Source organism: Bacillus rossius, chromosome 1 (genome assembly GCF_032445375.1).
Source record: "Bacillus rossius redtenbacheri isolate Brsri chromosome 1, Brsri_v3, whole genome shotgun sequence".
NCBI lineage: Eukaryota > Metazoa > Arthropoda > Insecta > Phasmatodea > Bacillidae > Bacillus > Bacillus rossius.
In genome coordinates this window covers 254,281,921-254,308,013 of record NC_086330.1, presented here as the reverse complement: position 1 = coordinate 254,308,013, position 26,093 = coordinate 254,281,921, and the positions used below count along the sequence as shown (strand labels likewise).

General features: G+C 34.2%; 2 protein-coding genes across 3 annotated transcripts in view; both read left to right on the top strand.

Annotated features, from left to right (window-relative positions):
- LOC134527485 (mediator of RNA polymerase II transcription subunit 22) overlaps nucleotides 1-26,093 on the top strand; it is a 78,171-nt gene that overhangs the window by 29,795 nt on the left and 22,283 nt on the right. The window contains exon 2 of one of the 2 annotated variants that reach the window (XM_063360201.1): nucleotides 24,523-24,622. In XM_063360201.1, the coding sequence (XP_063216271.1) occupies nucleotides 24,523-24,622 (100 nt within the window). Of the gene's footprint in view, nucleotides 1-24,515; nucleotides 24,623-26,093 lie in introns of those variants that run through there. The other variant, XM_063360200.1, reaches the window with a different exon arrangement.
- Nucleotides 21,158-23,737, top strand: LOC134529936 (uncharacterized). The gene is made up of 2 exons (XM_063364487.1): nucleotides 21,158-21,175; nucleotides 21,481-23,737. Exon 2 carries the CDS (start codon nucleotides 21,484-21,486, stop codon nucleotides 23,347-23,349), a length of 1,866 nt encoding a protein of 621 aa, XP_063220557.1. The 5' UTR covers nucleotides 21,158-21,175; nucleotides 21,481-21,483; the 3' UTR covers nucleotides 23,350-23,737.

The following is a 26,093-nucleotide window of genomic DNA, read 5'->3' as shown; positions in this document are numbered from 1 at the left end:
ACCTGCTGTTTTTTTTTCTCACAGGAAATCCTAAGAAAGCCAACGTAAACTATTCAATGTAAGCTCGTTTCATAGCATGCTACTTTGGTTGCTGGTTCTCAACACTGGGGCTATATAAGACGGTATTATTTAAGTAACTACATCTAAACTAAGTTATGCTGAGCATATTATATTGTAAAAATTTTTTTAATATATTGCTTAAATTAGGATAATTATTACTAAAATTAAGGTCTATTTAAGTATAATATAAAAATGTCATTGGGGAAAAAGTGACTCGAGTCATTTGCGGCTTAAGGCCCTTTTCGTGATTTCATTCACGTAGATTCTGCCAGTTCTTTGATTAAATGTTGATGTGCTATACAGTTTTGTCAGTGAAAATGGCATTATTGATTATTTAAAAGTTTTCGGATACGCAATTTTCTACTTCAATATGAATGCAGAAGATCGTAACTTACTTTTTTTTTCTTAAGACATGTAAGCGGTGGTTTGAATGCTAGCAATACTAGCAGCCGGTATGACGTACTTCATTGGTGTGGTTTCTCCGGCACGTTACACGATTTGCCCAGCTATTGTAACGTGTCCCTCTTTTTCACACCAATTTGGTTTTTCATTCATTATTTTATTAATCTTTATCAAAATTAAAGAGGACTCCGTCTATGGTTGAGACTTTGGCGACAGTGATGGAGCTTTTAAACAAACGTCAACCGCTAGGCTTATGCTATTCGTATATTGTTGAATTCATGAATTGTTGTGTGATCTGAGCTGTGATAAGTATAAAATGAATATCGATTTCAGCATTATCATGTACATTGTGTCAAACTTTGCGCCAGTTGGATTTTTTGGCTAATATTTTTAATTTTGTAAATACAGTTGTTAAAGTCTGGGACGTAAGAAAAATTCAATTTGGGGCAAGGTCGAGTGCGGCGTCTCACTCCAACTCATTCTTCACCAAGACCCTCCTGCATTAATTACTTTTTTAAAATCTCATTGGTTGTAAATGAATAGGCCTACATGTTGTTTGGTATACTAAGAGTTTAATGGATTTAATTTAATGAAACATTTTTTTTTTTCCACGGAAGGGAACCAGATTTTATACTAAAGCTAATCTGAATGTAATTGTTTGAAATATCAATTCGTAAAATATCATTGTGTGTCATTGCGAATTACATTACCTACAGTGTTAGATCGAAAAAAAACCACGTCAAAAAAAAAAAAACGAAGGCCTCAAGGTATCTCCCCTAGATAAAAGTTGAAAACTATTTTGCTGTAAATGTGACAAATAAAGCACATTTTCCACATAATAAGTAAGGTTATTTCGGCTTGAAATTGTTTCAAAGTTAATCCCTTACACAGCAACAGTCGCATTCCGAGCAAGATAAGTGCATCCATCTGTGCGATTCTCATTGTTACTGTTCGTTTTATATTAAGATACATACACAACTATGAAAGGTTTTTGTAAAATCCAGTATATTTTTTTCTTCAGAACGAGACACCTTCATCTGTCTGCCTCGTCCTGACTTCTAGCATTGAAGCCTTATGTTCGCGTTACACTTTGACATGCATGTTTTAAGAATTTACCGTGCTGTTAATGAAACACTTTGTAGCACACTTTGTATGCACTATGTTTAGCTTCATGCATTGTGTCTTACAGTAAGATACTCCAAAATTTAATGCAGGTAGTTAATAAATGCACTCAATCATTGACTAAGCTGATGTTTCTGTTCTCCTTGACTAACTTCTCGCTCGCATGGTGATACAAAACCCAAAGCCAGGGACAATTTGGATGACAGTGTTTCAACTAGTGATGGGTTGGTATCAAAAGACGAAAACCAGAGTACTTCATCTTCGTGCAATAAGTTACGAAAAACCATTTCAGCGTTTTATAGTTTTCGCCGTTTATACTACGTACATATTTTGTTGGGCAAATTTTTGAGTAGTTTTTATACCTACCTATTCAAACATTTTAATAAATCCTTGCAATCACTCGCGAATATCCTTCACTGAAGCACACTAAAAATAAAATGAAGTTTCTTTATAATGCTGGAGTATCGAATGCGGTAATGTATAATATTATATTTTAATGACATTTCAGTTTTCGCCACTTTGTAATCTGATTAAACTTTGATGAAATCAAAATACCATTAAATCCGTATGGGAAATAATTTTAAAAAAAGTGTTACATTCCCAAGTAGGTCGCAGGTCGATGGTACTTCACACATATTTCATTTATGGACTGACATATTTGTTATATTTATTGATCTCGTGTATGCTCTGAATGTAAATAACACGATATGTATGTTAATAGTTATGCAGGCTAAAATATGTATAATCAAAGTTAGTTTGGCAACCAGGCCTGTTTGCATGACAGTGCCACTAAAGTGAATGTAATGCAATAGTAAATTTTTTTTTTTTTGCAAAACAAAGCTTGAAATTTTTTATTTTTTTTTTCAATTCATAAATTGTCTTAGAAGTTTATATATAATGCTGTACCATACATAATTGTGTATTTAAACGAAACAAGTAAACTAAGTGAAGAAGTATTATGTGTTATCATTTAATATTGCATTTGTATGATGAAATTTTCAGGAATCGAGAAGTTCCTTAAAATACAATTTTTTTGGAGGGTCAATGTTGGCACGCCTTGGCAAGCATATCGAGTCTCGCCAAGGCATAGTCGTCAAAAACGAAAGAAACAGTAAGTAACAGGCTTATAGTTATGGAGTTAGGAATTGTTAGGAGACGGCATGCAGTGGCAATTAAAGTAATTTTTTTTTACCTCGTCATTGTCATATTGTTCCGCCCAAAACATTGCGGAAATGTTGCTTGATAACATATTGTGATGATTACAAAGTATAAATTTTAATCTCCTTAGTTGGACAGTCACTTTTATAAAAAATATATATATGTCATTTGAAATAGTTTCCACAATGCAAGCACTTCACTTCAGCCGTTTTAGGCGTTTAAGCCTAACCAATAAGGCGCAACAATTAGCGGAAGAAAAAAAATGCCTTCACTCAGTTGCCATCAAATAGACTTGGCTACCCTCTGTTTAAACGAGGGACATTCCGAAAGTAAGTTTTGTCATTTTTTTTTTAATGAGCATATGCTACGCTAGGTGAAACAAGCAATCGCCATAAGAATCCACACCCGTTGCTGGTTCAACGACGTAAGTAGCGTCAACGGAGGAGGACTGTTGCATGCGCAGAGCGCCGAAGAAAAGAGTATAGCAGCAGCAGACCGGCGGGCCCTTACAAATCACGATGGAAGACAGACACTGACAACATAGTCGCCAATGGAAAAGCGTGCTCTTATACAATATGAATGGGCACGCGGGACTGGCGTGTCACTTCAAAAACAATGCTTAGGTGGAGCAGGCTATGCGACAATTCCTTGCATCGCAGGGCACCGTGTTTTACCAGAGTGGTTTCTTCAAACTGATTGCACGCTACGACAAATGTCTTAATGCCGGTGGCGACTATGTCGGAAAAAAGTGCAAGGTGTATTGTTCATGATGCCATGGTGCATTTTGTTTGGCAATAAAGTTTCTGTGTGAAAAAGTTACGAAACTTACTTTCGGAACGTCCCTCCTAGTATAATCATCACAATAACGCAAAATGTTTTACGTTACGGCTTTGTTTGCGTTCTCTGTACATACCGCAACTCCTGCACCCAAGGTATAGCATGTGTACAGCGAAAGAAGTAGCAAGTATGCAAGGCGTATCTATTCTCACCCGAGCGCACATGTGCCAGTGAAATAAATTGTTAAAAATAAATAAATAATTTTTAAGTCATCATTTATTTTAGGAAAATATTTTAATTTTATATGACAAAACATGTATAATTTTTATTTTAAAATTTATGAAGGTAAACAATTTTTTAGTAAAACATTTGCGTTATTTAACAATTTTTATATTTTAATTTATTAAAATTATACACCTTTATTTCTAAGCATAATTTAAAGTATATGAATATTTTTGAGGGGTTGAGCGTTATAAGAAATTAAAAGTTTCACTTTGTTTGCTTCTTACATGTAAGCCATCTCAAACCCACAAAATTGTGTGCTATGTGGGGTAACAGTCAATAAATTCAAACTTAAAATTGTACATTGTATTACTTTAAATTTCACGAGCTTACACCGAGCTGAATCATATGGGTGTATCTTATTTTCACTGTAAATTTCAGAAAAATTGCTATGTCTAAAAATGATATTTATTTGTTATTTCATTGTAGTATAATAGTACACGATTTATAGTAGCCTGCTCCACAACTACATTTGCCTAAACAAACGTTCATAAGACATTTCTATGTGCAATGACTGCTTGAAGCAATGGACAGCACTAACTCAAGTGTAATGTATCTATTGTATGTATTGTGAATCACCTACATCATGTTTATAACTGTTACAGGGAAAGGAAAACATATATACGGATTCTGCACCGGTGGAGCCACAGTGAAGGACTCTTTAAAGAGAATTTAAAAAAATCACTCAATGTTCCGAGCAGTGCCAGTGATGCTCATGCTCGGCACAAATGATATATTGGTAAATAAATTTATCAATACGTGGAATGTAATTTATTTACATATGGAAGTATGTCAAAATGCAAATTAATGTTGTAATACGTACTTTTTAATAGTTATCAAATTTATCATGAACTGCATTATGGGATGCAGAGTGGTCAAATCATCGGCCACACTGACCTGTAAAAGTCCTTACTCAGTTCCTCTTGTCAGTGCTGTGCTGATAGTGGATATAGTCATGTCACAGTGTGACTATGCACTTGATCAACAGAGGATGATTACAACATTTAATATTATTAAACAGCCCCTTGAAATGATGGCTGTACATACTTACACGTGTTAATATTACGAAAAAAAAAAAGTTTTACAGGCCACACTAACTTTAACCATACAGAAATTTATGCTTAATTTATTTCGTCATATTTCTGGACAATTCTTGAGAAATGTATTTGGATACATTTGCCACTGCTTCGTATAACATAACTTCTCAAAAGTAGAATTAAACATGCATACTTTTAAAAGGAAAATATAATTTCATGTTTTTTTTAATACTATTGAAATATTGATATTGGTAGTTTCAATTGTATAGCTAAATATTCGGAAAGAAATATTTTGAGAAACTTGTTAAAACTTTTGTCAGGTAATTTATAAAAAAAAATATGTAGATTCTTCTTACTGGTCTGGCAAATTATGGACGTTTAGGATGATAAGAACTGCATTCTTATTATTAGTTCAGTGAAGCGTAATAAAACAAATTGTGTAAAGTATTAAAATAGTTTGTCAAAGGTGTAACACGCGTTCATTTGTTTTATATTGTTAAAGGTATATCTTTAAATGCTACTTTAAACCAATGGTGGTACACTGAATACAGTAGATCCCTGTTATAATTTTTTTAAAGGGACAAGATAAGGTAAATTTTAAAAGTCGGCAAATATAGTAACTTGGCATTCAATTGCAGAACATAATCTTCAAAAATTTAATATGATTGAATAAATTTAATTCATCTTTGGTTTAAAGTTTTTTTTTGTTTTCATTAAAAATATATAATTTCCATATTTATTGGTGTGGAACATTTAAGATACATTTATTCACTTTCACAGAGCCATCACTGACATAAGTGAAACTATTTCATGGGTTGTCTGTAAGAACGTGATTTTCAACCATAACTTACTGAATTATTGTTAAATTAGCCTACTGAAACTACCGAGGTTCATGAAAATCATTTGGAAAAATTATTTGGTAAAAGTTACAAAATCCAAATTAAAAAATTGCAAATCTGCAATTGCAAACTACTTTATACAAACTGTTAACATATCTAAGACATTGAGTTTAAGTAATAGATGACTGTAAGAAATACGCCAAACATGGCATTGATGAAAACATTAAAATAAAATATACCAAACTTGCTTATGCGCATTAACTTGTATGAAATGCAGTTCAGCCATGTGTCCTGTGAATGTGTAAATATATACTGTATTATCATATTTTATATCAAAACGCATGAACGTAATTTGTGGTACGGTATGTTGCTCTAGAAGGGCACGAGACTGCAGTACATGAAGCGAGATATCAGTAATATCATAACAGAACTGAGGCGAAGGAAGTGTAGGGTGGTTTTGGTTTTGTTGCCCCCTATACCCCGCCTACACCCGGGAAGCTCGCAGGACCACGTTCGGAAATTGTTTAACAATTATCTTCGCTGCAAAGCAGGTAACCTTTATTAGATACCATAATTCTCATGTTGGGACAATTGAATTGTTGTATTTCATTTTTGAAAAACTTTCAGGATATGAGGGAAATATTGATTACTTGGTTTAGGGCCATGTAGAACGTAGGAGAGGTTGTGTTCAATTAAAAAATACTCAGTGAAGATAAAACTGCACAGACATGTGTAAAAAAAGTTGTATTCAATCTAAAGTTTACATCCGTTTTTAATGGATATTTTCATTACAGTTAGTAAAGTATGAAACATTTAACATCAGAGAAAGTATAATTTCTTGTTACGTAAGTATTTCATTGTTCTTGCAAATGTGATGTAACACAATGCACGTAGATACATTGCAATGGTTTGGAGAAATTATATTGAGTTCGGGGGAAAAAATATAGATAGTTTTTGTAAAATTTTTCACAGTGCGTGCATTGTTGTGTTATATCACATTCCCAAGAACAATGAAATGCTAACGTCACAAGAAATTATACTTTCTCTGATGTGAAATATTTTATACTTTACTAACTATAATGGAAATAAACATTAAGAACGGTTGTAAACTTTAGACCAGGACAGCTTGTTGCCTTTCAACAGAACGTCCGGCAGACCAGAACACTGGACACCGGAGAGTATAGAGATGTGGAAAGTGGTTGAGTCTGTAAATCAGTCCCTCGTGACAGACTTTATTAACTGCCAAAGGTTAAGGTTATCTTAAGAAGTCGGCTTTTGAGGCTTCCAATACTGTTGGTGATTTTTTTTTTGTCCCTGGGCTGTAACATGCTTCATCATATTGATTAATAATAATAAGTTCTCACTTAACTTTTTTTTGTTGTAGAAGGCAGAAACATCCAAGTCATTGATATGGAAGGAGTTTTCACCTGGGAAAATGGTGAAATAAAGCACCATTTGTATGAGAAGTAAGTAGTATTCAGATAAGAGGTATTATAAATTAATAATGAACAGTACGTTTTGTTTAACTGAGCACGATTCTGCAAGATGAGATGAAGTTTAGTTCTTCCTGTACTTGCTACTTTACACTGTTATCTCAGTCAATATTTTGATGTTACTCAATCAAACCTACAACACTCTAGCCTTTAAAAGTAACGTTGTTAAAATGCGAATGTAATGATTAATACCTTTCTAAACAAAATACTTTATTTATAATCGGAAAAATTACGTTCTTGCAATTTAAAAATATGAATACATGATTATCATATGCATGTATTTTCGACAATCTGTCTTGTAATATAGTTCGACATTTGCTTATGTTTGTTATGTGTAGTTTCTTTTTCCAAAAATAACTAACATTCTTGACATACTTGTGTTGATGTAAATGACAAAACTTTGACATGAGTTTATCTCTTTTAATGCATACAAAGCTTTCTTCTCCACAGCACATTCCAGCTTTCGTTATGAAAATCGCATTATCATTGCCATGATATATTCTTGACAAGAGATAGATAATGAATATTCTTGCCAATTTAATTTATCGTTATGCATGAAGACATATTTGGCAAGCTTACATTCATTGAAAAGGTTTTACATATTAAACTAAAAAATATAGTCAATTTCAGATGAAATTTTAAGTGTTAGACAATATTTGTAACGCTGACAATATATCCTTCAAATAAATTAAAAATTGTAATTAATATTATTATTAAAATTTACCATGTGACAAATGATTTTGGACACAGTATGTCTTGTAATTTCAGGGTGATGGGGACACGACCAGATGGCATCCACTGGAATGCGCAGGGAATGGATGCCGCAATTAGAGAGCTATGGTTTAAACTTAATTAATGACGGCTACTTATTAAATTAATCAGCCCACACAAGTGTCCACAAACTATATTATTGCACTGTTTCACATCAATTTCTCACAACAATAAAAAATTACAATATAATAATCCAGGTATGATAATAACCATATCGGTTTACACTATACAAATTGTGCAGTGCTAAGGATGTTGATATCGACAGGAACAGTCAATTATACGAGAAAAACCCACAAAACATTTTCTAGCAGTCACCGTGTATCATAGCCTACATATGACCCATATTCAGCAGTATTCTCCCCATCTCTCGGTTGTATGTTCTAGTAACTCGATGAAATTGTAGAACGAATAAGTTGAAATTATACCTTTTTAAAAGCAAAATAATATTTGCTTATGTAATGTATCTCTATTTTAAAGGGAATTGTGGTTTGTTGTGCTTGTGCGAGTTTTTTGCGGCAACGTATATGTATTGTAATAATGGAAATGTTTCTTCCTTTTGATTTAATTTTATTTCTAACACAATAAAATAACATTCCGCAAATTAATGCTTCTGTAGCGGTATATTACCCGACACTTGTTATAATGGACAACAATTTTGTTATTTAATAAAATATTTGTTTTCATCATAATTCACCTGATTTTCGATATTATAAGGCATTACTAGCTGCCCGACCCGGCTTCGCACGGCTATAATAATGGTAAAAAATTAAGCCACATCTGCCATTTACAGTAATGGGAAATAAAAAAATTCAGTGAAAATTTATTACAATGCTGTATAATGTACCGGAGAGAATATGAATAGCACCAATGGTTTCCCGACTCGTGCACGCAACGTACAACTGATGTACCCGTACTTCGCTACGGCAGTCTACAGGCAGATCACTCTTGCGCCGCTCATTATACATACCCCTCCTTGTGGGTACGCCACTGCCGCGCGATGCCCGTTGCCATGGAGACGCAGAAGGCATGAAAAATGCAAAATCCGGTTCTCATGCAAAGTACCCACTGTTGCCTGGTTTTAACCACCCATGGAATCTAATTTTCGGAAAATGTCATCCTGCATAACATAAGGAACATTACTGTGAAGTTTCAAGTCTGTAAAATATATATACTTGAAAAAAAGGGCAATAAAAAAACAAATTAAACACAGAGAGAGGAAAAAAAACAATAGTTTAGGTTTGCGATTAAAAGTGATTTAAAGTATTTAAATACTGATTGAACTCTTATGAGGGTACTGATTGCTTCGTTGTTAATATCACCTGGGGTTTTTTTTCTTGTATGGGAAAATTAAGAATGATAAGGCATCTAGTGCGTGGCAACAATGTTAATAGGCAATAGTAAATAAACTTCTAGCGCCTACGGCATTGTCAACACACACTTCGTACGTGTACTGCATGTTGTATCTAACCCCCTCGAACGCATTTGATTCTAAATTGGACTTTTAGTAAGGATCTCTAGTGTTATTGATAATATAATATAGCCTATAGCCTTCCTCGATAAATGTACTATCCAACACTGAAAGAATTTTTCAAATCGGACCAGTGGTTCCTTAGATTAGCGCGTTCAAACAAACAAACAAACAAACAAACAAACAAACTCTTCAGCTTTATAATATTAGTATAGATTAAGTGGAAGGATCCATGATGTAGTCTTTTCGTGGTTTTTTAATCAACTAATTCATACATTATACATATTGGCTGATACTAATTTTTTGCAGCATGTTATAAAAATTTTAATTGTTGATCAATAAACATTCCCAAGAATTTTGGTATAGAGAACTGTGAGAAATAATTTCCAGAATTTTCAATGTTAACATCAACATGTCCAAATACATCGGTTTTTCTTAGTTTAATATCTTAAGTTTTTGAGGCGTTGAAGAGAATTTGGTTTTTTGAAGAAAAAAAAAATTCCTTTCTGATCAAGTTGTATCCTGAATATATTCTGTGTTCTGTGACTTTTTCATTAAAAATAATTGGTGTGTCGCATGCAAACAGAATAGTTTACCTTGATCAATTTGTAGAGGAAAGTTTGTGATATTAAGACTCCAAGGACGGTGGTAGCCCTGAATTGCTCCCCTATGGTACTTTATTTCTGACAGCTGACCAGAGTAATAATTATCATAAGCAATGTTAAATTGTACCCTACGCTTAATTTCCTTAAAATGGGACTGAATTAAGGCATATACTGTACCACGTTTACCATAGTGGTAAAGTTTATATAAGAAGATTGTAATATTAACAGGATTGTATTATGTTAATGTATTTTATCAACCGCATTATGAACTGAACTTATGAAGTACGAAATAACAGTAATTTTTTTATTTATTTTTTTTAGAACTACATTGATGGCCGCTATATATTTATATATATTTTTTGAATATTATTTTAAAGTATTCAAAATAGTTTTGCCACCATATGTAATACAATTTAAGGTATTTTTTTGGGTTATCCGTTTAAAGAATTTTTTTTATATTTACCATTTTTAGACAAACTGACACCAATCCTTTCTATAAATGACAGTGTTTAACCCGGAAACGGAAAAGGGGGGGGGGGGCGGGCTGATATCGCCACAGTGCGATAAATAATACAAAAAGAACTTGGTAAATATATTTATTTAACTTAGTGATAAAACATTTAATATTAAAATTTTTCTTGTGTTCAAATTATCTTCGCCTTAGCGTACGTCTTAAAGAAATGTTTTTTAGTCATTAATAATAAATAAATAAAATTTATTTTTAATAACTATACCACGTTTGTCTTTGTTTCACCCCCGTATCTCCGTGATACAGTTTATAATTCTAACTGAACTAGCATGATTTGTGCACTTAAATTATTTGGACCCAATAACGCATTAAGCTACTCAGTGAAATATTCAGGATGCCCTTAAAGGGCTGAAGCAATGACACTACCACGCACTTTCATTGTATTACGAAACACTTTCTCAAGTGAAATCTGACACGGCTAGTTTGATTATTGCTAAGCTCGCGGCCGGATGGAACTTCCACAGTAAAACCACAGAGGGAACAACTGCAAGATGAACACGGGGCCACACTTTGGTTTGGGCTGTTGAGGGCGGCTACTGATGAGGTGCTTAGAACCACCAGGAGACACGTCAATCTCAGCTGATACGTATAGACATTTGGATAAACACATATTTTATGTAATTGAAGTTAATATAAAGTGAGATATGTATGTTATGCTTGCCAAATCTATGATTGTCATATGTAAATCATAATTTATGGAAGTTTAAGAATGTATCTGTAAGTAGCATCATTTTGCATACTCAAAATATCTCCATAATACTATCATCTTATTTTTGTCTGAATTATTTGAACCTAATTAATATACAATTGCATGCTCATTATGAAACCAAGCGAACCATATTTAAAATTGTTTTAATGTGAAGGAAAAAATATTATTTATATTAAAATTAACAACACTAATATAAATTAGCATCTTGCATAGGTACCATACAAAATTGTTCTAGCACAAGTTTGAAATATTGCCGTGCTTAATGTGTTCTACGGTCTTCTGTGATTCACTGTACCTAACATACACAGATATAAGCACTGAAATTTGTGTGAGCGGCTATTGTTTTCAAATGACCATACAATTATAATGAATTACATTACATTACATCACATAACGTACATTGCATGCTTCCACTGTTGCATTAGACATACAGTCGGTGAAAAAAATTAAAGATGTTCTAAACCTGTAATATTTACAATGACAATATTAAATTGGAAGCCTTTTTTTTTTTACCCAAACATCATAAAGAGCAAGCATTTAAATATGATAGAGAATGAAGATGATGATATAAGATATTATGAGGTGATTAAACGGAATTGAATGCTAACAAAATTACGATTGTTGACCGTTGGCTGGGATGTTGTAAACAATGTGAATAATTAAAGAGTTTAAATTCAAAAGGAATTGAGTGAAAACCCCAGATCTTCACGATATTTATATCAAAATATCATATGCGCCATGACTAGTGCCTAGCCATATTTTAAAGAACTATTGCCAAACCATAATTGCTATTGTATTTCATTTCGAACATCAGGCATGGCACATATGTTATATTGATGGATTAATAATGAACAATTGAGCTTTAGCACTTAGTCCCTCTTAAATTTAAAAGAATACGAAAAATTTATGTTATGTTGTTTATATTAAACAAATTTAAAGTGTAGCAAAAACACTCAACCTGATTTAATACATCCTTAAATCCTATAGCGCCCCCTCCCCTTTTTTTACTTATATCAAACATTGAAGTTTTATATGTATATATATGTGCGTGTATTCATCTTTCTGCACTACTAAAAGTAATACATTTTGAAGCAATCAAGTTTCGCAAGTACTTTTCAGCTGCAGTGACATGGGTGAATAACATGATGAGTTTAACATACTTAATGAACATATACTGTGAAATAAGTTTTGAATGTATTTTTAAAATTCATCTAAATATTAATTTATAAACTTGTAAGCTTAATATTGCGAATGTTATGTGTTATGAATTAATTATTAAGTTTATATAAAACGTAATTATGCTGTAAACATTGGAATATTTTTGAGAAAAATGTGGTGTTTTGATTAAGGAACACGTTAAGTTAGTCGTTTTATCGTAGAAAAAGTGTTACTAGTTTTGCTCAATATTTCTTCTAAATGATTTCAAACAAACGTTACTTAAAAAGTTTTAAGTTGTATGAATAGTTTGGTTTGTGGTCTAAGCTAACTAATCTGTTCATTGTAATACTAAAGACAGCGTAATTGTAATAGTTCGCATTTAAATTCACATGTCTCAGATATTTGATCAAACGTATTCATCTTCCAAGTCTGCGAATGCTAAAACACTAATATGTTCCGAGGCATTGAATTCAATCTTGAAATACTTCACGACCAGTGTAGACTGTGTGTCACTGAAGGCATGGCTCTTTGGTTGTTTCATTTTCAAGAATTTAGTTATAATATTTCAAGGTAAAAATGAATCTTATTTTAAAAAGTATGGCTATTATTTGTATATTAATTATCTGTAATCATGCTGCTGAAATACATTAACTACCTAAAAGATATACAATATAAATATAATAGTATGTGTTATGTATGTAACTTGTTTACTTTATCTAACAGTTTGTTTCCGTGCAAATGTAAAACAAATAAGCAAAAAATATAATCATAATAATGTTCCAGTGTGTTTTCAAGTATTAAAATTAACGTTATAATAACAAATATTTAACTGTTTATTTTATTTATACCTTCCCGTTATCACTACAAGTTGAGAATTCTGCTATTATACGATGGAAGTGAACTAAAATACAAAATATGAAAAGAAATAACAAACAATGACACATACCTGACACAAAAAAAGGTTAGAATTATTTAATATAACAAACACCAATTCCAAGTTATACTTTCAACATATTTACAAAACATAGGGTCAAACAGGCCAACAAGGAACATCATATTTAATTAAAATAATTTCCAAACAAAAATTTTCTGGGATTTTAAAAGAAATAAAATAATTAATGAAGGTAGTTTGAACTTATACTTGCATACAAAAAATTTATTTTTCTTTCAGGTATTCAAACACCTCGCCTTTACTTATAATAAAGGTATAATCAGAAACTGTCTCAACAAACTGATTCATTCAAAACAAACCCAGTAATAGAACACAACACACTACATCACATTAAAAGCCAGAACTAAGAATGAAGAAGGTCGGTAAAATGAAATTAAAAATAAATCAACTAAAACATTTAGATAGTAAAGCAAATGTAATAAACATAAATGACACAACATAATTAGCATGGACCTTAACAGAAATTAGATTATTATCGGTGTTGCTTAAAGAATATACAGAAATATTGACGAACCAGAAAGAAAATATGGAAAGCATCGTTCGATAAGGAAGCTTAAGATATTGCTGAGTTTAGGTGTGATGTTCGTTTGATACGTAGTTTCATCCCTATTTACCTTTATCTATGTTTCGTTGTGTATTGCATCAAGGTTATTGTTTCTTATTTATTAGGGGCTGAAAAAACAATTTTATAATAATTTATCCCTAACCGAACTCCGGAGTCGCAGGCACAGCTAGTATAAATATTGTTACGAGTTCGTGGGGAAACAGGGTTCGTGAAGGATAGCCCAAATAATTATTTTATGGTTTTCTCTATTTACAGAACTGATTAAATATCCACACTTGATATCTGTCCACAAGTCACTAATTGCTCTTCAAGTCCGCAGTTCGCCTCTTCACAGGAGCAAGGCTCAACAGCGATTCGCCCCTAACCTCGCACCTGTCCACTCGCAGACTCGTCCGCCACTCAGCCGCGCACTAGGGTCCCGTCACTGTCTTCGCACAGTCTTCGTTACTGGAACGCCTCTTCACAATATTTAACTTTAAAACTTAATAAATATACAACAACAACTTTGGTATAAAGATAAATCTGAACATCATCTGTGTACATGTGATATTGGCAAGTTTTGAGGCATTTAAGTAAGTCATTAATAAAAATTGCAAATAAAAGTGGACCAAGAATCGAACCCTGAGGAACTCCCGCTTTTACAAGGAGCCAACAGGAAAATTCACTATCAAGGGCGACACATCGGCAACGACCGCTAAGATAGAATTCGAACCAAGCCAAACTCTATGAGAGAAGTTGTAGAGAACTGAAATTTTACTTAGTAAAAGGGCATGGTCTACCGAATCAAAAGCTTTACTGAGGTCAAGCAGCATTAAAATCGTTAGTACCCGCTTATCAATAAAACAACGTATATTATCCATAGCATTAATTAGGGCAGTAGTGGTACTGTGACCAGGTCTGAAACCTGACTGGAAAGTATCTAAAAGATTTCCTTTTCATAGGTATGTACAGTTTGCTGATGCACCAGGTGTTCAAGAGCTTTGGAAACAGCAGGTAGGATGCTTATAGGGTGGAAGTCTTTGGATTATTCTGGAGACTTAATTTTTGGAATTGGTTTAATAAACGAGTACTTCCATATAGTTAGATATTGACCTGTAGTAAGTGTTGCATTAAAAATGTACTCCAACACAGGTACAACAAAAGGTTTGTCATTACCAACCGCATTACTTTTAATGCGACACAGGGCCTTCGCAACATCTAAGCACGACATAACCGCACGTTTTATGTGTGTTGCACAAGGTTTGCAGGAGAAAACTTTTGATATGTTACTAAAAAAATGTTGATTCTACCACTGTTGAAAAATACAGCGTTTATATATTTTTTCTTACATTAAAAACCTTAGTTCCCTAAGACCAAAATTTGCCCCAACCCGAGCAACTTTAGGCTCCCGCAGTACAATACACACTACGCCGCTCGGAACCTTTCACCGGTCATATCAATTGAGTCAGAGCAATATACCATTTTAATGCTTAAGAATCATGCAACAATCTTTTCTAACGTCTTTTAAGTCGGTCCATTCAGGTTTATGTTATCTGTATTTTCATTAATTTTATAATTAAATTTATATATATATTTCATAATATGAAACATTTTTCAATTATATCAAGTTGAATAATATATTTAGAATAATTTTGTTTGGTTTACTACAGTAATAACGTTTACGGAATGCAATATTGTGGAGCACTCAAGAAGCTATTATTCAAAGTTCACTTTACTTTTTTGGTGTAAAGCACAAGGTTTGCGGAGGTTAATTTCACATGTAACTAGAAAAAGATGATATTACAACTGTACCAAATCTCAGTTAGGGGTGAATATTTAATAGGTTACAAAACCTGGATTGCATGGGAGCGAAAGTCACCCCAGCCTTTGCAGCTGTAGCACTGTCGCAATACGTACACAACACTGCTACACTCGGATCGCTCTAGCGATTTAATAAATTACACAAGCCTCTTCAAATATATCACATTTCAGCTTACAAAATATGCAAAAACTTTTTTTCAGGCTAATTATTACATCGGACCATTAATTTTAATGTGATTAATATTTTTATGTCATTGGCTGAGATAAAAAAAAACACTTTTTTATTACTTCATCAATTTCTATCACACCTTTTATACTAATATTTGGCACATGTTTTAATATAAATGTGTGAAATAGTGTTTCTAGATTATTTTGATGCATTTATGGAGAGGCTATGTTAAAAACTGCGTAAATGAGAAGCAATTTAATGGACTGTTGTGAGTCGCTGTCATCTGGGACCTAACTGCACGTTTTCGGTGATACGCACAATGGCTACAGCGGTAAACATTCGGTATATTATTTAGCATAGTTGACTCTACCACTGTGAAAAAATTCATCTTTGGGCAAAATTTTCACAAAATATTGTTTCCTGGGATATAGCTTTCCTGTAGCCTAGTCTGAACCCAGTTAACTAGCCCCGGGGGGGGGGGGGGAGGTCAGTGGGGGGCCCTGAGTGAATAGGCGACCGTCGCACGAACAATGAGTGACGCGACTACAATGACGGACTGCCAGGCCCCTTCAGGGCTGAGCACGAGCGAACAGCCGGTTGCCACGGTCGGGAGATCTCTACGACCGACAGCCCCCCTCCCTCCCTAGTGACGAGGGGCACCAGTACCCGCGGGTATTTCATGCGCTCAAAGGAGCACACGTGCCAAAACCGCGGCCGTCACGGCTCCATCGCCGAGTGTCACCGCGCGGTCAAGGCGCCCAACACTCGGGCCCCCTTCAGAGGGACGAGATCCCGCGCAGATTCGTGCTACGCGGCGTGAATAGACACACCCCGACCGACTTCCTCCAGGACTGTCTGTCTATAACTTGTGGTTTCTGGAAAACCGCGGGACCAGGCAGAAGAGCGATGGTGCCTCAGGCCTGCGATCATGAGCGCATCCACGCCTTACGCGAGCTCGCAGGCGGCTCATAAGACTGAACGCTACAGGCGTCCGGCGCCCCACGCAGTGCAGCAGGTGGCAGCGCTTTGGCCACTCACAACAGAATGGACTCGAGCTAGTTATTATTTCAATAATGACAGTACAAATAATTTAAACATAATATCCAACATGGCCTGCGTTCCCTTTCTCTCGTTTTGCTGGCGACTCGTTGGCCACTACTCTGGTAACAAAATAAACTCAGTTCAGGCACGAGTAGGCAAAAACCATACACTGCTCCCAGTCCACGACAAATCTCTCTCATACCTCGGCCATAAGATAAACACAACAGGTCTTAAGGAACAATCATCCTCGGTGAGCTATTAATTAAACCTAACGTGTAGCTGGTATTAAAAAACCACATGAAAATTACATTTATAACTAATATATTATTACGACAGGCTGCCCTCTGAACACTAACAGTCCTAATAATACAGGCAGCCTCAGTCCTTTTTAACTTCGCTAGTTCACGAAGAGACCAGTCAGTCGACGCCAATATAGGTACTCGGGCAGGCAATGGGTACTACTGCCTCTCGGTCCGCGGCTCAGCGATATGGCCGCATCTCCAGGTGATTGTTCATCTCGTCCAGGAATGCCTGAGCTCCTCATCTGGGTCCTGGGCGCAACCCCAGGATCAGCCACGACCAGCGGCCTGGACTGCGACTCGCTCGCGGCTCTGCTACTCGCTGGTGACCCGGTACCAATCCCAAACTTCTCCCTGGACTCCGGGTGTAGGGTATCCACTTCTGATCAGCAAACGACGCTTTAAGTTGTGGTACTCGCCTTGGTCCTCAGGCGAGTAGGAACTCACTAGGCAGGTGGGTAGTTGGCAGACCTGGTTCCAATCTCCAACACTCGCTCAGTCTTCTTGGTCGCTTTATCACGGCCGTTAGGTGTCACATGAAACCAAGCCTCACGTAGCCAGACCCACCGACGCTCGTGCAATGTAACTTAGCCTCACACTAGAAACTGAGTGAATCACTCCGACGGCAAGTAACTGTCCAGGGTAATGATGTGACCGTAGTTCACATATTACAAGACTGTAGGAAGATGTAAGTTATAAAAAAAATATTTAATAGCACAATAATTGGTTAAATTCACTGTTTATTTTACAGTTTATTTTCAGTGGTTGTGCACAATAGTTTTCTCTCAAAACCGCTCACTTGAAAAGAGAGTTATTATTAAAGTAATTATTTATTTAGAATCGTTAACTTGCATTAATGACTTCGGTTGTCTCCTAAAAATAGTTACATATTAGTCCAACACTATAATGATTTTCAATATTACACTTTGTGTCATACAACTGTCGTTGCTTATATTGTGACGAAATATACTAAATAACAGCTGTAGGTATTTATTCAGGTAGTGTTTTTGAAACAGAATAAAAATAAATAAATAATTGAAAATATATTATTTGACAAAAGCTTTAACTTAAGTTATTTTATAAAAGTTATAATGCTAAATTATCTTCAAAAACTGAAAAATAATTGAAATTAGAACAAAATTCGTGCTGCCTACTTCAGTCATCGTCGCTGTCAGTTGTATGTACAAACATATAAAGTAAATGTAAAGACGAAGTTAAAAAAGGAGGATTAAGAGTTTTGTTAGAAAAGCATATGGGTATAAATGTGTGTATGTGTTATGTTCGGAAAATCATTTATTTGATCGTTTTCAGTGAATACATGTACAGAAATTTATTTAGCAATGTTGAATTAATTTTTTTTACAAACAAAATACATTTATGACAAGTTCTATGATAAAGTCAATGTTAAAGTCAATTATTTTTATAATATATATATTTTTTAATATATCAGTGATTTTAAAATATTAAGAGAATACATAATATTTTTCACGAATGCTACTGCAGCCATTCAACGTACTCAGTTTATAGTAAAATTACAATAAAAATTCTAAAATAAACCATTTAAATAATACAGATATGCAATTTATAATGTAAGCCTTTGTGTTATCTACAAACAATCCTTGGTTTGATCTCTATGAATTAATAAATGCATTATACTTACTGGTTAAAGAGATTTATATTAAGTTAGTTATTTTAGTAGTACGTTTCTTTAAAACAAAAATATTTTCCGGTTTAGTATGTATATATTTAAAAGTTTTTAATTCATTAGATAATGATTAAAAATTCAATTTAAGCATATTATGCGCAGATTACTTCAGTCATTTGCCACACTTTAGTGTTGGTAAAAGCATATACAGAAAAACTAACGACGCTGTTGAAAAATTTGGATAGTGAAATTTGTTAAGGAAGCATTCAGCTAAAATCTGATCTGTGTGTAATATTCAGACCATCCTATGAATTAATAAATGCATAATAATTTCCGAATGCAGAGGATTATAATTACTAAATATTTTTTTTAAGTACGTTTCTTAAACAAATATATTTTCTGGTTTATAGATGAATAAAAATTTCCCAATAAAATATAATTATAAGTTAAATATTCAAATTAAAAGAGAATGATTTAAAACAAATATATAATATTCAAGCAGAAATTTGCGCAGTCTACATGAGTCGTTCGGCGCATTTTTTTGTTGGTAAAAGTATAAAAAGAAGATCTCACGGCCTAGCATAAAATTGTGGATGGTACAAATTATAATAAAAGCCTTAAACTAACGCAAGAATAAAAAGTTATTTGTCGCTAATCCTAAAATTCATCCCTATGAATTAACATTAATAATAATTTCTGACTGCAGTGGTTCATGTTTGGTAATTGTTTATTTTTAAGTACTTATCTTTCAAACCCAAATATTTTCTCGTTTATTGCTGAGTAGAACTTTCACTTTTGTATGCTTATTGTAAAACAATTTTTAATTTTTTATTGAGAATGAAGAAAAAAATTATTCAATTCAAGCACATTTCGCGCAAGCTACTTGTCATTCCGCGCACTTTTGTGGTGGTAAAAGTATATACAGAATTTCTCACGGCCCAGCTTAAAATTGTGAATGGTACAAATTGTTAAGAAAGCCTTGGTCTAACGCTGGAATAAAAAGTTATGTGTGGACAATCCTTAGTTTGATCCCTATGAATTAAAATTTATAATAACAATCTGGCTTCAGTGTTCCATGTTTAAATAGTGTTTTTTTTAAGTACTTATTTTTCAAACTTAAATATTTTCTGGTTTATTGCTCAGTAGAACCTTCACTTTTGTATATTTATTATAAATTTTTTTTTTTTTCGATTGAGCATGAAAGAAAAATTTTATTCAATTCAAGCACATTTTTTGCAGGCTACTTCAGTCATTCCGCGCACTTTTTTGTTGGTAAAAGTATATACAGAATTTCTCACGGCCCAGCTTAAAATTGTGAATGGTACAAATTGTTAAGAAAGTCTTGGTCTAACGCTGGAATAAAAAGTTATGTGTGGACAATCCTTAGTTTGATCCCTATGAATTAAAATTTATAATAACAATCTGGCTTCAGTGTTCCATGTTTAAATAGTGTTTTTTTTAAGTACTTATTTTTCAAACTTAAATATTTTCTGGTTTATTGCTCAGTAGAACCTTCACTTTTGTATATTTATTATAAATTTTTTTTTTTTTCGATTGAGCATGAAAGAAAAATTTTATTCAATTCAAGCACATTTTTTGCAGGCTACTTCAGTCATTCCGCGCACTTTTTTGTTGGTAAAAGTATATACAGAATTTCTCACGGCCCAGCTTAAAATTGTGAATGGTACAAATTGTTAAGAAAGTCTTGGTCTAACGCTGGAATAAAAAGTTATGTGTGGACAATCCTTAGTTTGATCCCTATGAATTAAAATTTATAATAACAATCTGGCTTCAGTGTTCCATGTTTAAATAGTGTTTTTTTTTTAAGTACTTATTTTTCAAACTTAAATATTTTCTGGTTTATTGCTCGTTAGAACCTTCACTTTTGTATATTTATTATAAAAAATTTTTTTTTCGATTGAGCATGAAGGAAAAAAATTATTCAATTCAAGCACATTTCGCGCAGGCAACTTAAGTCATTCGGCGCACTTTTTTGTTGGTAAAAGTATACCGTAGAATGGGGATACTTGCAATGGTGGGGTAACTTGCAACAAAACTACAGGTAAATATATTTTGTGTGTTGGCTACCATGATTCAGTTCGATGTGTACATGTTTCTATTGCCATTTGTTTACAAATGTCTGTTGCAGCTTGTACATGTTGTTTTAGGCGGTACTTATTGTTTTGTGCATTTGTTTTTCATAAATAAATATTATTATTGAAAATCTGCAAAAAGTAACATCTGGAAACTTCCTGTAGAAGTTCTTAGAAGTACACATCTAAAGACATTGTAAGGTATGTATGGCTTTAATGTAGTGTCAAGAAGTGTATCCTATAGTCATACCATGCAATGATAATTCGTTTTCTGTCAGTTGGCTTTTTTATGAATTTGTGATTCCAGTGGGGTAACTTGCAACCCAGACACACCCACTTTTGTTATCAATTAAAACCTAAAATACAACCTTCACATATGTTTTTCTGTAATTATTACATACCTACCAACTTCATATTAATTCCCCTGTTAGTTTAACTTCGGAATGTTGCCCTTTTATGTAGGTAAATGTAAAGGCTATGTAATTTTTTTTTTTTTTGTGTTTTAGGTTATGGCCAGAAAACACAAGAAAGTTCCAGGACATCGTAGTTATGCCAATTTTTCGAAGGAAAGCCTTTTAGCTGCAATAGAAGATGTAAAAACAAAAGGCCTTTCATACAGACAAGCTGGTGAAAAGTATGGAATCACTGGATCAACAATCTACAGGGCGTTCAAAAAGAAGCACCCCAAAAGTTATGGAAGACCTGCAGTGCTGACAGAAGATGAAGAACGTAAGCTGGTTCATGGGATTTTATTGGCGAGTGATTGGGGGTTTCCATTTGACAAGTTGGATATTTGTTTACTTGTTAAAAGCTTTTTAGATAATGAGGGGCGAACAGAACTTAGATTTAAAAAAAATATGCCAGGTAGGGATTGGTATCTTTCTTTTATAGGAAGGCACAAGAAAATTCTGTCACCACGATTTTGTCAGAACATTACGAGAGCAAGGGCTGGTGTTAGCAGAGAAGTTCTAGAGAAATATTTTGCTAACTTACAGATCTCTTTGCATGGAGTAAAACCAAACATGATCGTCAATTACGACGAAACCAATATGACAGATGATCCGCAAAGAGCAAAGGTGGTGGTTAGACGGGGGGCAAAGTACCCAGAACGTGTTATGGATCACTCCAAAGTTAGCGTTTCTGTGATGTTCTCAGGAACAGCATCAGGCATTGTATTACCACCCATGATTGTTTACAAGTCTGAGCACCTGTATGATACATGGATGGAGAACGGACCAAAGGGTACAATATACGGGTGCTCCAAAAGTGGGTGGTTTGATGGTCACCTATTTCAAAAATGGTTTTGCAATATAGCATTGCCCTATTTCCGATCTTGCGATAAAGGAGGTGGAAATTCTCCAAAAGTCTTGATTGGGGACAATCTTGCTAGCCATCTGTCCATGCCAGTCATTGAAGAATGCAGGAAACATAACATTAAATTTGTTTTACTGCCACCAAACAGCACACATATTTGTCAGCCTCTCGATGTAGCCTTTTTTCGTCCTCTGAAAATTAAGTGGCGACAAACTCTTGCAGAGTTCAAAGCAAAGTACAAGGGGACAATACCAAAAAATTTATTTCCCAGATATTTGAATGCAACACTGGAAAAATTGGAAAATGCTTCGCAAAATTTATGCTCAGGGTTCAGAGCAACTGGCTTGTATCCGTTCAATCCGCAACAAGTTTTAAATAAACTTCCAGCTGAGAATGAAGATTCCTCTGCCAACTCAACAGCAGATGGCTCTTGGTCTGAAGCATTCATTGAGGTTCTGCGAGAAGCCCGATTTGGCCAGTCATCAGCCCCTCGAGTTCGCAAGAGAAGGGTTGTTAATGTTAATCCTGGTCTAAGTGTAAATGGAAGTTTAGAAGATACCAGCATTGACCAGGACCCTTCTTCAACTTCAGCTCCTTCAACTACAGCTTCTTCAACTTTAGCTTCAACTTCAGCTCCTACAACTTCAGCTCCTACAACTTCAACTCCATATGCAAAGGCTAGAACATGGTCCAAGTTTTCATCAGAATCTGTGGATTTTGAAATGACAGATGTGCATCAGAATGCAGAAAGTGAACATGAGACTGCGAACTTCTGTCTTATCAAAACCGGTGACTTTTTATTGGTGAAGTTAATGTATGATAGCAGATCAAATAAGGCAGTTCAAAGGTTCTTTGTTGCTAAAGTCTTGGAAAAGAATGAATCTGTTGTTTATTGTTCTTTTCTCCGTAAAAGTGCTAAGGCCGAAAAAGTATTTCTCTTCCCATCAGTGGAAGATACCTTTAATGTGATGAAAGAAAACATTGTGAAAATATTGAGAGAACCAAGAGTAGTACGAGGACGACATATTTTTACAGAGTATTTTACTGAACAAATTCAATGAACTCACCTGATTCATAACATGCATTGTTAATTTTTTTTTTATGGGTTTACTGATCAGTTTCTTGTGACATTTGGTTTCTATTTTATTGCATTTTTACTTAAATATAGTATTTAAATATTCCAACTGTTGCAAGTAACCCCACATAAGTGTTAACTTGTAATTCCTAAATGATTTAGTAAGTGTTGCAAGTTACCCCACTGATGGGGTTACTTGCAACAGCTATATTTTGTCATTATTCGTGAAAACTATTTTGGGTAAAAACATTTTGTGCATATCATTGTATTCTACATGCATATATTATGTACCATGTCTATATTTATCCCATTAACATGAGTCTGGCATAGTGTAATATATTGTTGAATTCATTCTCTGTTGCAAGTATCCCCATTCTACGGTATACAGAATTTCTCACGGCCCAGATTTAAAATGTGAATGGTACAAATTGTAAAGAAAGCCTTGGTCTAACGCTGGAATAAAACGTTATGTGTGGACAATCCTTAGTTTGATCCCTATGAATTAAAATTTATAATAAAAATCTGGCAGCTGTGGTCCTAGTTTAGTTAGTGTTTTTTAAAATACTTACCTTTTAACCTTAAATATTTTCTGGTTTATTGCTGAGTAGAACCTTCACATTTGTATGTTTATTGTAAAACAATATTTTTTCTATTGAGCATGACGGAAAAAATTATTCAATTCAAGCACATTTCGCGCAGACTACTTCAGTCATTCCGCGCACTTTTTTGTTGGTAAAAGTATATACAGAATATCTCACGGCCCAGCTTAAAATTTTGGATGGTACAAATTGCTAAGAAAGCCTTGGGCTAACGCTGGAATTATGTTTTAATTTCGGACAATCCTTGGTTTGAGCCCTCTGAATTAATACATACTTATTGGTTGGTGAGGTTAATTTTTAGTTAGAAATTTTTTAAATTACGTTTATTTAAACAAAAAATATTTTCTGGTTAAATAATATTTTGGATATTGTTTTTTCCCCTCAAATTTAAGTTATTTTTATAGATTTCTGTCTTTTTAAATTTAAAAATGTGTCTCAATAATCTTGGGTTGATGTTTTTAAACAGAGGATTTTAGTGTAAAACCATCATGGATTCCTACAGTATGTATTTTGTTGGTGTTGGTCATATACATATGGAATATGACCAAGGTAGAAAAATGGCCCATCAAAGGACTCTACCACAAAGTAAAGAAGCATTATTAAAATCTTACACGACAAGGCTCAAAGATGACGTGAAGTCCATGTTGGAAAATTTTGAAGGTAATTGTGTAACTATGTTTCTTGAGAAATTATTCAGATAATTTGGAGGAGAACCCTTTTCATGGGGCCGGTTTTATGACCCCCGGCTAAATCTTCAGGTTAGCTAACCCTCGGGTTAGGCTAGCCTCCGTTTAACGAACGAGGGGTGTATTATGACCCATACTTAGCCTGCGGTTGGCTAACCGGAACCTGATGAAGCGTGTGGTGTAATAATGGGTGTGTTGGTAATGAAATAAACCAGAATTTGGTAACTTTTGTTTTGAGACAGTTTTTTTTTCTGGTAGAATGTTTCAGCTGTTTGTTATTATTGTGAATTTTTTTTATTTTTTTTATTTATTTGGTTGCCTCCTGTTTTCTCCAGTACATACTAGAACGGAGTTGTCAATATACAAAATACAAACAAAAAATTAAAACATATAGACAAACACAAATCTTAAATACAAAACATAACCACACTCCTGGATACTACAATCTTTGTCTTGGCAATATTATTTAGGTTGCTGATACATCCTAACCACCATACTTGCTGAAATACAAAAACCAACATATTAATATTCTTATACCCCAGTGGCGTAGCGTGGGTGGGGCGTAGGGGGCGGCCCGCCCCGGGCGGCAGCCCGCGGGGGCGGGTCGCCGGTGAAGCGGGTTGAGATCTGATCTATGATTCATTCATTACATGTGTCAGACACACTATAATGTTCCATTTTTATCTAACATTTTGCGCACCAACAATTTTTTAATATTTATTTAAAAGAAAAACTGCGAAATCACTGACAGAGCTCTTTATAACGTTTGTTTGTTTACAAACGAACAGCAACATCGCATCACGCCGCGCCGCCCGGCGCGCGCGAGCCAGGTTGAGCGGCACTCCTTATTATGTTAATTACTCATACAAAATCTTTTGTTTCACGCGTCGGCCCGTGTCGATGCCTCTCTTTCGCACTCATTGAATTCAGTACTACGCATTGTACTGTAAAGTTTGACCTTAACCCAGGGCAAACCAAACAACTTCCGCGAACCGGGACACAGTAAAACTCCTATATTGCCCCGTACCGCGAGTGCAGGTAAACCCAAAAAAATATTAAAACCCAAACTAATAGCAGGCTTAAAAAATACTAATAAGGTTGCGAACAGTGAGAGGAGGCAGCAAGTTAAAAAGACGCAAAATTTATATGACAACATTTAATAAATATATATATATCATAAAATCGTTTCATCACAAATCGGCGCATCCATCATAAAATACCTACCCTATTACTACTTATAAAAAAATAGCTATATAATAATACTAAAAAAATACTTTAACAATTCCCCGAAAAAATTATAATTTGATCATATACTTCGGAGCTCCAAAAATTAAATATAATTACCAAAAAGGCATTAAAAATATATAAGAACATATCAATACAAATACAAATATAGATACGCACCGGGCGTATCACCGCTGTAAATACTAATTAACATAGGCGAA